Source organism: Perna viridis, chromosome 7 (assembly GCF_037379345.1).
Source record: "Perna viridis isolate PV_CMFRI_1.1 ecotype Kerala chromosome 7, ASM3737934v1, whole genome shotgun sequence".
NCBI classification, from domain to species: Eukaryota; Metazoa; Mollusca; class Bivalvia; order Mytilida; family Mytilidae; genus Perna; species Perna viridis.
In genome coordinates, this window is record NC_142451.1 from 10,631,701 (window position 1) to 10,646,811 (window position 15,111).

General features: G+C 32.2%; 1 protein-coding gene across 1 annotated transcript; it reads left to right on the top strand.

Moving 5' to 3' along the window:
* The first annotated feature begins 1,187 nt into the window (after positions 1 to 1,187).
* LOC148611287 (uncharacterized) lies at positions 1,188 to 14,934 on the top strand. Its single transcript, XM_088591684.1, has 3 exons — positions 1,188 to 1,702; positions 9,058 to 9,294; positions 12,252 to 14,934. Exons 1-3 carry the CDS (start codon positions 1,592 to 1,594, stop codon positions 14,418 to 14,420), a joined length of 2,517 nt encoding a protein of 838 aa, XP_088447810.1. The 5' UTR covers positions 1,188 to 1,591; the 3' UTR covers positions 14,421 to 14,934.
* The last annotated feature ends 177 nt before the right edge of the window (positions 14,935 to 15,111 follow it).

The following is a 15,111-nucleotide window of genomic DNA, read 5'->3' on the forward strand; positions in this document are numbered from 1 at the left end:
AGGGATTTGATGACATTTTATAAAAAGGTTGGACATAATATGAAGGTGTGCATGAAGAAATATAGATAATGTTATAAGATTCTAAAGAAATAAAGTCTAACTATAGAGTTTTTGATGTTAAAACCCTTTTAGTGCTTAAGCGATTGCAATGCATTTTAAAGGAGGGATGGTATGTTCTTATGAAGGAATACAATAATTGTCAGATGGATACAAAGGGAAAGAATCCAATCAAAGTTTTTTTTTAATATAAAACATTTACCTTCGTTGTAAGCTATTGCATTATATTTTTGAGTTGCTCGCACTACTAATGGTACTAAACTAGTCTATGTGCCGTTTTTTGTAAATCCGAAAATAGAGATAACAAGAATTCGGAGATTGTTTAATTTGCCTTTTTATATACTTACACATTGTAATTAACTAGAAACCAATGAAATGTAGTTTACTTGCACTCTGTACCTTTTGCCTGAATATAAAATATATTTGATTTTTAATAAGTTCTATTAGAACACCCGCTAAATTCAAATGCTGCGTATTGAGTGTTCATATCACAACTCATACGTTACGCCAGAACTTGCCGAAACTACGCAGACTTTTTGTATCGCGCTAGAACTCTAACAAATAGGCTTCTGGAACAGAGTTCTGTTATAACAAAATTGAAGTCATCACTACAGAAGTTTTATGGTTGTCATCATGAACTCGTGGATCGTTATGGTGTACCCATCTGCACCGGGTCATAGTTTTTCTTTCCTCGTTTGTCTACCCCAGACTTGACTTTTTATGAGCAACTCGGCGGATGTTCCTAGAAAAGCAAAGGAAGCTTACCCTACCGGTGCACCTGGTCCATGCTCCCAGTTTTCAGTGGAGTCCGAGTTGCTCATTTGCTTTTGTTACTTTGTATGTATGATTTTAGTTACTCTATATTCTTTGTTGTTGTAAATCAGAAAGCCGAACCTTAAAGATGAGATTAAAGAGTTTGATGTTACATGAACAAAAGCAAGTACTGAGAAAAAGCAGCCAGTCCTAAACTTGAAAAAATAAAACTTTTGTTTGGATTGGATATTGGATGTGAAACAGATGTTTGGATTGGATAAGCGAATGTGAAAATATCCAAAAGTGTTATTAGAAATGTCCGACAAACCACATCCGGGTAGTTACAAAAAGCAGAGACACTTACACGATTTCATCAAGTTTTGTCAATAGGCTTAGATTGCATGGAATCAAACCAATCAGAAACTTTAAACCAGTACTCAGTGAGCAACAACCATTGATTTCTTTCAATCGTAGTTTAATTGAAAGAACTTTAGAATAGCATAAATAGACGCTAGAAAAACAATAAAGGCAAATTAAATTCTAGTCTCACGCATGTCAGTTCTAACTGCTGTAGCTTATTGGGAGTAATCTACGTATTGATAATACTGTTTATAGATACATATATTGAAATTTTGGATAAGTGCTTTAAAATAGATATAGTAAAAACATGAAGCTTTTTGTTACATGAGAGAGGAATAAAGTCAGTTGATGTAATGGTCTTAACTGGATTAAAAATTACTGCTTTAATAAGAAAACTAATCAAAGTGAGGGAAAAATTATAATGCCGAGTGAAGGAATAGTATATAGATCCGGAAAGAAAAAGCTTCAGAGGGGAAAATCAAAAATATCATTGGCAGAACGGATTGCACAAAATAGGGCACAAGGCTTGCCCGTAAGTATTGTTTAGTCATTTTGAGATATTTAATTGTTTGATTTACAATATCAGTTTCAGTATTTCAATATTCATTTTTCATTTTTTATTGATAGAGGGAATATTTTGAAAAGGAACAACCAAAACAAACAAATTAACAACTCAAAAGCTAGCAACCAAACAAAAATTTAAGAAATGAACAGAGCCGTACTCCCAATATAAATATGAAAATCATTTGATAAAAATAAGGTAAGTGCTGTAATGGGATAATGATAATTTTGTCAATTTGGCTCATATTTTGATACAAAATTGTGGTTATAACTGTAACCATTTTTATTCAATTATTGACGTTTAGATGTAATCATGGATGATAAGTTATTGTACATTAATAGCTTGTAAGTCATTTTCCTATTTGATCTTTTTGCCTGTTTATCTAATGGTTTCTCCATTCTCCAAAATGTATGAAACATTATTTCCAGAAATAAAAATGCCATCTCACTAGAAGCACTATAATTTAAATTGAAATCAGATATAGTTATGGTAAATTTGATGTCCAAAATTAAAACTAAGGAATCCTTAAATGTAGGGTTACAAAGATAAAGCAAGACGAAATTTAGAAAGATATAAAAAAAAAATACAGAAAATTACAGAAACAAAATCATAACGAACTTCTAAAGTACTTTTTTCGGTCATTGTTCAAAGATTAAATTTTTGAAAGTGTAATAGATCCCAGTGTAATCAATTTCAGAGAAAAAACCTCATATTTTTATACCCCGTAAAAAGCGAATAATAATCTACACGTAACCCACAAATTAATTGACAAGATGCAGGCAAGAGTCACATCAAAAATCAAACACCTGTAATAGCATTGCCAAGGAATACATCATGAGTTACAGGTACCATATTGTAAATAAGTGGAAGACTAGAACAAAAGTAAAAGATAAGAATTGAATGCTTTTTTTTTTTAGAAATTTTAAATGTAAGTGTATAATTGTATAATTCGCAATTTTATATAAGATTGGTGTATTTACATTTTAACAAAAAAAAAAGAAATGCCTTTCTTACGTACTTGCTTACCTATACATACTTATGCTTGTTGCTATGTAATATTGGTGTTAACTATGTTTTACAATACGAACTTTAGTACACCTATTTAGTTATTATCGACCAGGCCAATGTTCCTCATATTTTATAACAATTTTACGCCTATGTTAAAAAGTTTTTTTTTGTATATATCTTTTCAAAATATATCTTTTTCATTGTTAATTTTGTTTCGTTTTTGTTTTGTTTTTGTGTGTTTTTTAATTTTTTGTTTTTGTTTGTTTTGTTATTATTTTTTTTAAACAAAAAAAGTTAAATTAGTTAAATTATTCTTATCAACACATTACAAAGTGTCACTACTTATAACAGACGCACATTTGATTTAACTAATATCCAATTTTCATGTGATACGTTAAAACGGACAATTCAAAGTACCATAGGAATATCCCGACAACAAATCGCATAAATTTTTATTTCGTGACATTAGACAAATACGTATTATAATCATATTCGAAATTAAAAATAAAATCGAATATTATCCAGTTTAAATTTGGTAATATTGCAGACGTAAATTTTGCGTAAAAGAGAATTCATAAGGAAAGTAAAACTAATCCAAAAACTAATTGGAAATAGTGAGAAGTTCTAGTTATGTTGAAGCAAAAATACTTATTTTTAAACTATTGTAAAGTAAATCAATCGTGATAAATAGTGACATTGACCTGCCCTTTTAAAGTGATAACTTTGGAAGAACAAAACAATAAAAGTGTATTAATGTGTATTCTGATCATACAAATTACATCAGCTTTTTACAGTGAAATAATAGGGATGCAAAAGCCTAAAAGTAGCATATTTGTTATAATATCAGATTTCAGATTTATGTCCAATTTTACGACTGACAAAATGGTTATTTTATGCATATATAATAGTATGCAGCTTATTTATTGTTCTACCTAATAAAAGCATTCTAAAGCATTTTAATAATACAAAATATTAAGTAGTAGTCTTCATAAGAATCATTTAGGTTCTGTGATACACCCTAAAAAGGCTACACATTTTAGTTTTGTTATTAAGTTGCTTTATAGGTCTAGGTAATGAGAGGTATAATTGTTAATTTATATCTCTCTGCTCTTAGGAGATAATACATATTGAAAATCCAACAGTTGCTATTGTGTTTTGTTGTATTTACAAAGGTATCTCCCTTAATTCTGAATAATTGTACAGTACATTCTATATATTTTTATCTGCTAAGAACAAGTCTTATATTAAGTTCTGTTTACTATAACATTTTAAACAAAATATCAAAAAAGAAAATGTGTTGGCTTTCCAACCATTAATCAATGTTTTTCATGATTCTTATGCAAACTTAAATGCAGGAATAAAGAATGAGACCTTGAATCAAATGGCTCATAATTGGTACGTTTACTAAACAATTAATATAATGTTGAACTGTCCTATACATTTACACTCAAAATAAATCAAAGTATACAACAGTCATTGGTCTTGCTATCGAAAATAAAACAATTGGTACCTTTTTCAAAAAATCGGAAATAAAATAAATGAGGTGACACTCTATTTTGTAAAATGAAAATTAGATTAAACAAAAAAAAAAAAAAAAAAGAAAAAGAAAAAAAAAGGAAAAAAAAAGAAAAAATTTTAAAAAAATCCCTTTACATTCAGCAAGTAGTTATGTCCTACCACTGCAACTAAAAAAATCGTTCTTATGGTGTCCAACGCCGGAGGTAAAAAAAAACAGTTGTTACGATTTCACACCCTCAAAAGTAAACCAAAACATTGGGTGCAATATCTCACTACCGGAAGTAAAATAAAACAGTTGTTACGATTTCAAAACATAGGTTGTCAGTTGAAAGTTAAATAAACAGTTTGTATGATATACTTCCATAGACAGTTAAATGAACAGTTTGTACGATTTACTTCCATAAACAGTCAATTCTAATATGACGTCCTCAACAGGCATTGAGACCACTACTGTGGTCGATTTTCGATTGCCGTAGTAGCAGCACGCGACTCATTGGGCGTGGCTTGTGTGTTTGTGTAAATTACTGCCCACCTTAATAATGTAAACAAACACACGTAACATTCCGGTGTGTATCAGCTGTTTTCATTCATTTCAGTAGAGTGAATGAACATCAAATTTATATTTAATAAAGATATTAAACGTTATGTTTTAGAAATGTTATATTATACTCCGTAAAAATCACTTGCACACATACTCGGTAGCACTCCCCATGTGCCACGTGCGCCATCATGTATGAAACCATACATTAATAATCGCCAATGAATGAAACATTGTACCTGTAGATGTGTGAACAATGTGACCTTATAATTCAAACGACTATTGACATATCTAACATCGTTTTACTTAATTCGCCCTTTCCTTCATTTAAAAAAAACCAAGTTTCACTAGCGACCATTTCAACTGACATAGCTTGCGTAAAGTGTACAGCCAAATACCGACAAAACCTTAGGTTATCGTAATAGGTCACGAAAATGTAAGACAAACATGTACCATTATTGTCCTATTAGAATCGAAATGAATAATTTGTACGATTTACGTCCATAGACAGTTAAATAAACAGTTTGTACGATTTACTTTCATAGACAGTTAAATAAAGAATTTGTATGATTTACGACCATAAACAGTTAAACAAACAGTTAAACGAAACGGTTATATAACGATATCCCATCGAAAGTAATATAAAACCGATGGATTCATTAACTAGGATCGTTACTTAGTGAACAATAAGAGAAACATCCTATAGCTTTCTAAAAAATATCATCCATCAGTGCTACATTTGAAATGGCCACTGGTAAAATGGAGAGGTGAAGTTTTACAACTTTAGCAGGTTACACATAAAAGTGTGGCTACATCATATATCAGCTGTAGAATTTAAAAAAAAACCTAAGAGGTAATACATTAATATCGAAATAAATAGTACCATGCATTTACGTTAAGTGTTATCTTAAAATGACAGCTTGTTTTCATTTTTACAAAATAACAATAATAGTAGTTTACCTCTATCAAACATCTCGTTTGAGCCTCATATGATAAGATGAAATAAACACAATCAGTGGTTGTAATATCTTTTTCTTTTTGTCGTAACTCAGTATTAAAATGAAGAATACAAAATGACTTGTATAATGACTTTGGAAGTTTAAATTGAACTTATTTTATGTTCTGTGCTCTTTTGAGACCCCATCACAAGAAAATGCACCCAATACACGCACGAAAGTATTGATGCCACAAACAATAGTTTGTTGGCTTTTTTGTAGACTCGATTGTTATTCACAATCAACAACACCATTTGAATGAACTATGGTTAACAATCTGGTGAATAACTACTATTTGAATGTCATATTTCATCAATGTCAGGAATATGCTACAGAGTCAAGCCAATAGAAACACCCAAGATACAACCGCTGTGAATAAAAATCAACGTTTGGAAAATTCCCTGTCAATAGTTGGGATAAATCTGGGTCTTAGGCTGCATAACATACTTTTGATCCCTGATCGAATCGTGATTTCTTCACGCTTTTACATTGAGTGAAGTTTAATTTAATACTTTTGTTTTGATTATGTTTTTCTCGTAGAACTAGATAACAGTGAATAAAAAAATTGTTAAAGTTTAGATATTGATATATATTTAACTTGATTCAAAACTGAAAAAAAATATTCTACTTATTCCATTTCGTGTGTTGAGAGTGAAAAACGTGTCGCGAATGCATACATAGTTATCGTTATTAAAAGCTTTGCACAAAGGTATTTGACACTAAGGTTGCGCGGTGACTGTAGAATAAACTTGCAGAAATCAATTAAGATATGTATATGACTACTACACTGTGTAAAAATATTGCAGGTCGTAAAGATTTTTCCAACTCCCCTTTCTTATTGTCCCCATTCTAGGACATATAAAAATATTATTTAACTTTTGTTTTAATGTTATCTTTAACGTTTGATGAGTCCGAGTTGCTCATTTGCTTTTGTTATTTTGTATGTATGATTTTAGTTACTTTATGTTCTTTGTTGTGTATGTCTGTTTTCCATGTCTTGTCTTTGTCCCTGGATTACATTCTTTTGATTACCGCTATAACCTTAGTTCCCTTGATTACTCTTTTAAACTTTTAGGGTTAAATTAGTGTTTCTTTCTGTATAAATTGTCAAATTCAATGTGAATATTATATCTTAGAAAATGTGTCGATGTCTGTCCAAAATTTAATTGTCTTGAAATTGTGTTCGTAAGCATGAACACATGGCATGACAAAATGATACTATAAAAACTTCGGGTGATCTATCACCGATCGGCATGTAAAAACTTTCTTAATGTTAACTTCGCTGTATAATAAACACATTTCTCCATTCAAATAATTGAAAAATTTTGAATTTATTCCTGAATTTTCCAATGAAAACAGTGCGATCAATTTTCATTTACATTATAGATGAAGTAAACATTTTTACGAACGGAAAACTTTATTGATATATCTCGATGCCAATTGTTTGATGCTGAATCTGTAATTAACCAAGTCATATGTGAGTTCCAGTATATGAGAACTGAGTTATCAGATATGATATCTTTCTCATTTGCATTTTGTTAAGGAGAATTAATTCAACGTGGACTTTTATTGGGTTATGATTTTTTTTTTGTTCTGGTGCTATGGCCACGTTATACCGAACAAAAATTAAATTGTCAGAGAGTCAATAATAGAAGTTTATTAATTAATGCTGTTATCGGTGACAGGTAGCCGTTTTTACAATTGAACAACGAAGCTCACTCCGATAAACTGTACGATAACAAACTTAACCACGCATCAAACTTAAGTTAAATCGTCTTTGCTCTAAAAACAGGTGAATATTTCCTCATTTTGCCAAAAATGTTCTACATTTGAATTTTTAAAAATACTTGATAAAAAAGTTTTGATAGATAGGTTAATTTTCACCGTTGCAAAAGAGATATATTTTATTTTCGTATCTTGATCTGTTAAAATACTCTATACAATAGATGTGACTAAATACAAATCGTTTGCACCGAAAGCTGAGCTAATTTTATTACTCCAAACATTTGCCGAAAGGGTCAGATTTAGGGATCCAAAGAAATCAAAAATTGTCATTCTATCAGTTTTTAAAGAATTGTACGAAAGTTGTTTAAATCTCGCGATGCAGCATAAAAACTATTTTTCAAGTAAGTGTATTCGTTCAATATCATGAAAACTGACAAAACTGTAAATACTTTTTTTTATTTTTTTTAAATAGATCAATACTTCCCAGCTATTTGTTCTAATTACATTATATGTTCTCATAAAAACTTCATAAAATATGATGTACGATAATATTTACTTTTTCATTCCTATAGATATATATTTTACGTAAATAATTCGAGATCACAGAAAATGAAACACAAAAAACAAGAATAACAAAAATGAATCATACTTCATAATTATGTTGAAATATTCCCATATCAGGACTGTAATTAACAGTTTTATTTTCCCTTTTCCAAGTCAAAATTTTATCTTGAGGTATCTATTTACTCTCAAATGATATTCTTTCACATAAAAAATATAATGTTTTATTACTCCGTAAACAAAGCTGCTGGGGATTAAGGAATCACCATGCCTGCCTGTAAGTCTGTTTGTTCGCCCGCCTATCCACATGTCTTTTAAAAGTTTGTATGACAACTTTATTAAAGTTGTTCCAAGTATTAAAACGCGAAAGGTATAATTTGACTATAGATTAGGTATGCGATATGGGATGACTGATTGCAGATTGTTTCCAAAATACCAAACATGTGTTAACTCCTTCATCATTAAGTAAGCTTCAAAGATCCACCATCATATTAAAAAAATGTAGACCTATAGGGGTCAATTAGCGATAAAACCGTTTTTTGTTTCATACCGAGCGATTTCATTTCGTCATGTTTAAAATCTAGCTCGTCTTTAAGATATACATCACATTTTCTAGACATATTTGACGTTGATGTAGCTATAATCAATCTTTGTTTGTCTTTCTCCTCAAGTGTTTGGTTTGGAGACCATTTCTCGATTTCAAACAGTGGAATGTTTACAATATTCAACAACTATGAATGCTATTTTTATTTTAGTGTTTAAATACAAAGACAAAATTAAATAATGTTTTTACCAGACCGATAATTATTCATTATTACGCGTCAATATCATGCTAATTTCTAGAAAAATCCATTCCTTTTAAGGCTAATGTTGCAACTTCATTAAACCGTTGGCTTGTACAGGTTAATTGAGTCTGGTGTTATATGCAAACCTTGTCAATAGTTTCCTGTGAGCTATACCTTGTTGTTTTCCGTCTTCAGGGAACTAAGACTACCAATTACTCAGCGAGATCTGGTAAGTCAAACAAGACTGGGAGCGACTTAGAGAGCGTCGATATTTCTCATCTGACAAAGCTTGATGAAGTACGATCACCGACGCCGCTACCAACCATCAACCCTAAGAATACTGAAAATAGTGAATCTGCGAGGGTCACCCGTCAACCCGCGAGAAACAGTCATCGGAACTCGGAGGGTTTTAATGAAGACAGTCCTGTAAAGGTAACGTATCTTTAATTAACTAAAGCTTCAGATAACACTTTTTTCAAAGAAATATGTTTCAATGGTATTTTCATAAAAAATGTTTGATTAAATCTATTTCCTTAATTGAGGGTATTTCGACCATGGAATCAATACTTTCTCTTTTTGGATCTCACGTAGACACGTAAGATATATACGTTGTGAAAAAAAACTTATTTATAACAGTTAAAGATAGAATAAACCCTTCTTACACTATTTTCCATATTGGGAATTGAGATTTTGTTGGAATAAGAGGTAACCTTGTACAGCATATCGGAATTTGCAATATAGAGATATGGACTTTGTGCAGGCGGTGTTGCCATAGATGTCACAGCAGTACGAGTTCGAGTCCCGCGGAGGGAACGACCAAAAATTTGCATCGCAAATTTGACAGTTCTAACATCGTTGGGAAATTTTCAGACCTTTCTATACGTTTACATATCTTCCGTGTATCAATTTGATCCAATGGAGCAGTGTAGCGAATAGTGTCGTCACATTCCGAGACGTTTGTATAATATTGATTTGTTGTGACATTCATCATTAATTTTATCCTCTTTACTACATAATAACACCTAAATGAACTGTCCCGTACTACCATACATCGTGTACTAAGTTGCAGCCCTAGATTAAATCCTACGAGGAGAAATGATCCGGCCAGCGAAAGCTATATTTTATATAGCCTAGCTGGCCGAGTTGTCTAGGGCGCTAGACTTTGTGCAGGCGGTGTTGCCATAGATGTCACAGCGGTACGAGTTCGAGTCCCGCGGAGGGAACTCAAAACTTTGCATCGTAAATTTGACAGTTCTAACATCGTCGGAAATCTTTCAGACCTTTCTTTACATTTACATATCTTCCCTGTATTAAATTGATCCGATGGAGCAGTGTAGTAGCGAATAGAGTCACCACATTCTAAGACGTTTGTATATATATATATATATAATTGGTATTTTTGTTTGTATTTAAAGTAACCAGATTTTTTCAGACTGCTGGTATAATAACGAAGAAGTTAAATCAAACATTTGTGAAACAACCATATATTTCAGTTACCTGAAAGCATTATTAAAATCAGTGTTGTAAGCTGTTTTTAATGTGAAACACTTTCCACATTTTCACATTTGAATCAGAAAAGACTTTTCCGTAAATATTTTTTTTTGGTTGGTATTAACTTTTATGAATAGCTGATTCTTAAATATTATTTTTGTTCTTTAAATGACAACTTTCTTTTATGTTTGAGAAATAAAATGTTAATTTTCTCCATAAATGAATTGAAAAATCAAACATTCACAAATAGTATGAAATAGTGATTTATTTATATTTTTAAGAAGTTATAGTAATAGAAAACGTTTCGGGGTGAAAGAGATGAACGTGAAAAGCAAATACCAATCCATTTTCTCAGAACAAATGATTTCCATTCTTTCGTGATTCTTCCTCTTAAGACATTATTGTAGCCCATAAAAAACATATCCAACATTCGTTGAAGCAAGATTGGTACCTTTCCATGAAGAGTAGAAAAAGTAGATAACTGCATCATCCATTGTGGAAAATACTGTAATAGAATGAGGATTAGATATCTAATTAGTCTTATTTTAAAATATGACCGAAGAAACACTGCCCGCCATTGATTTACACATTAGACTGATATTATATAACGGTATTACAAAAGCTTGGACAAGTCAGCCTGCAATTTAATCATAAGTTAACATGTTCAGTATTGCATAATTCACAATTTTTCCAATGGTACTGGTGTTCAATTTCTTAAATAACAATTGGTTTATATTAGTGACAAATTGTATAAATCAAAACATCGATTTAGGTATTATGAAGGAAGGTCTGAAATACAGTACGTTGTTATGTTATGACTGTTTGTTTGTTTTGTGTTTTTATTTAACCAAGTGTGTCCATGACAGTGGGTATATACATCCCTGGTTAAAGACATGACAATTTCTTTTTAACGCTGTCGGTAGCTTCCAGATAAAGTGTTAATTTAATTAACATTTGCCAGTTGTTCTTTTCAACTTTAAGGTTATTACCTAATACTTTTTATGAGCAACTCGGCGGGTGTTTCTAAAAAAAGCAGAGGACGCTTACCCTACCGGTGCATCTGGTCCATGCTCCCAGTTTTAGTTGAGTCCGAGTTGCTCAGTTGCTTTTGTTACTTTGTGTGTATGATTTTAGTTACTTTATGTTCTTTGTTGTGTATGCCTGTTTTCCATGTCTGGTCTTTGTCCCTGGATTGCATACATTCTTTTTATTACCGCTATAACTTTGGTTCCCTTGATTACTCTTAAATACAAATAATTGCTCAATGTTTTTTTCATCTTTAGTTGTTAAACATAGTTGTATTTTATCATTTTGTCTACATGTGAATGAGGACTGTTCGCTTCTCTGTTTTTACATATTGGTTATGGCTTCGAATTTCTTGGTCTCTAAATGGTCTTTCAGATAATGAAAATTTTTGCCGATATTGTTTATTATCTGTGATAATAAAATAGTACTTGGTTGAATTTCTCGTAATATTGATTCTGAAAAAATCTAAACTAAAATTTGCTTCGGAAGGTTGTGTATTTATTTTAAAAAAAAAACCAGTTGCATCATGTTTATTATTTCACCGTGTACCCAAAACCTGATACTTGTTTTCTAACTTAATCGTTTGCACTTGATAACATAGAATATAAACTGAAATATTTTTAATAAAATCGAGACAAAATAGAGTTTTTCGTAGTGCTAAGTCGTTTGCTTTTCTTTTTTATCAAGTTGTTTTATTTTCATGTACTTAATATCAGAAAGATGATCAAGTTTATACGGTTTAAAAAAGACAAAATGGCTTTTTTTCTCCAAATCTTATTTTATAACTATACATTTGATACTTTATACTTGAATTAAACATTTCGATTGAATTCGACCAGGCTGTATGGTAAAAAGTCGCCTTTTTGTTTCAGGTCATGCCATTTAAAAGCAGCAGTCAGGTTCTTCCACCTGTGAACAGCAACAAAGGACAGTCAAACTATCAAACCGGTGTAAAAAATCACGGTGTTTCATTTCCTCCGATACAAAATACCAATAGAGTATCTAGTTGTAGTAACTCTATCAAGAATGGACAAAATGACTACAATAATAATGAAAGACATGATAGTAGACACAAAGAGGCCGACCGAGATAAAAATCGGCAATATAATGACAGTTCTAGGAACGACAGAAGAGATGTTCACGACCGTAAAAACTCATATGACTACTCATACAGGGATAATGATAGAAAACATCAAACTCAAAGATCCCGAGAAAGAAACGAACGACAGCGAAGTCCTTCTAGTAATACATCGCACGATAAAAGAGAAAGGCGGAGAAGTAAATCCAATGATAGAAACTCGAGGCGAAGAAGCATTTCTCATGATAGAAAATCGAGACGAAGGAGCAGTTCACGGGACAGACATTCGAAGCGACACAGCCATTCTCGTGACAAAAGAGGAAGGCGTCGAAGCTTTTCACGTGATAGAAATGACAAACGTAGAAGTAGATCACGTGAACAAGAAAGAAATAGGGGATCACGGAAGACAAGCAGACGACAAAGTAGTTCAAATGAAGAAAAGAAGCGACGAAATAAATCAGAAGACAGACGAAGACGGAGTAAGTCGCGTGATGAAGACCGGCGTCCGCGAAGTAGGTCATATGAAAAAAAAGGTGACAGAAAGTACCGGAATGATAGACACGATAGGTTACATGTTGAAATCGATAGACGACGCCGTAGTCATAGCAACGAAGAATACAGATATTCTCGATATAACGATAGGGAACACCGAAGTGACATAAATAAGAAGGAAACCAGGAATTTGAACAGGTCATCAAGGAAAATAACGAGAAGTCACAGAAGTGTTTCATGTTCTAGTAGTAATACGGACATATCTAGATACAGAGATAACGACCGATACTCAGACCCATTTCGACATGAACATAGACAACCAAGAGAGAGGGATTCTTTAAGATATTCGATATCAAATCCATCGCTTCGGGGATTAAATTACGAAGCAAGTGATTCAGAATTCGACGAATATTCGCGCCATCGGGAAAGTCAACGCTTGGCACAATCAGAACAAGATGTTCGGAATTTTGTATCACGTGAAAGGAAACAGAGAGCAAGGCAAAGGGGTCTACCTAAAAATGATCATTCTCGTCAAAAAGGATTAAATATTGTTTTGATAGATAACAGAAGTGTAGATTCTAGTTCTGAAGATGAGGATATTCCACTTCCATCAAATCGAACAGTTTATCTTCGCTCGAAGTCGAATCATAGGACCAAAAATAATAGCAGACATAACGGGTATGTGTCCGAAATGGAAGGAAGACATAATAATCGAAATAAAAATAAAATTGCGTATTATGACGATGAACGAGAAGAAATTTTGATTCCTGTTAGAAATACATTGCATGTCCCAAGGCAAATTCCTCAAGGTAATGCAGATAATAGCAACCAATCAGAAAACGAAACTTTGTTTTATTTAGTACCAGCAAATCAAAATCAAGCATTTAGTGAAAGAAGTCAAAATAATATGGCTTCAATTAACCAACACAACAGACGGATAATTCGCTTGACAAATCCACCACCTGTTCAAGCTTCTGAACCAAAACAAAACGTTTATTATTCAAGTGACAGTGTTTATGGACAAGAACCGCTGTATGACGAGTACAGACAACCGATTCAGCAGAAATATTTTAATCAGCATACAAACCATTATCGACATGACCTTACAAAGCATGACAACATTAACATTCCAGCCCATTTAAATCAACCCGAAAATACTAGACAGTTTGAAGATGAGTTGACTACAACTATTATGCAGACTGATAGAACGCCTGATGGGGAAAGCAGCTCGTCTGTAAGTGATACGCCCTCAATCGATGAAAATATATCAAGAGATACCGACGGGCATGACACTCGTGTTTCAACGGCAGAGAAAAGGCGAGCTATGAAACATCTTAACGAATTATCTAACTACAATATCAATCTTGTTCGAGGTAAGCCGCATTCCCCTCCAATGACAGACGAAGCTTTGATCAAAAAAGTTTTCAATGCAGAATTTCAGTCTGAACTGGATGATTTTTTAAAGTCGTAACACGTATTACAGAAAGCTACCGAACATAAATTTTACTACCAACTTGATAATTTTATTTTGGATATGAGTCTTGTATCTTGCGTAATTTCGTTTCGTATTCTTTCTGTTTCCAAGATGCACGCATTACATGTCTTTTCAGTAGATCATGCCTATTACACGCAACATCTTGTTCAGTCATCTTGAAAACGAGTATAGAAATATATTTTCAAACTCATGATTTAATAAAGTGCAAAGACATAGCTTGCAGATATTGTTGTATTCAAAAATCTATTTCAAAACTTTTCATATATTAATTATCTGTATCAAATGAAGGTAACAGTACAGGACATTCGTAATCATTTTGATTGAAGAAGCTCAAAATTAATTGTGTTCGCTAATGTGTTATTAATTATAATGGTATAATCTGTCGAACAAATAACCTTTAGTGAAACATATGAAATTTTTTGGAGCGAAACTATTATTGTTTACAAGACTAGCTATAACTAAATGAAAATGAATAAATTGTCGAAAGCTCTTTCTTATTTATTTCTTTATTAAGGGTCTTGGGTTTCGGTCAACTATAGTCTTTTTACAGTACATGTTCAACGTGCCTTAGTTTTCTTTTCCTCTTTTGTCCACCCTGGACTCGATGGGTGTTTCTAGAAAAGCAGAGGACATTTACCCTACCAGTGCATCTGGTCCATGCTCCCAT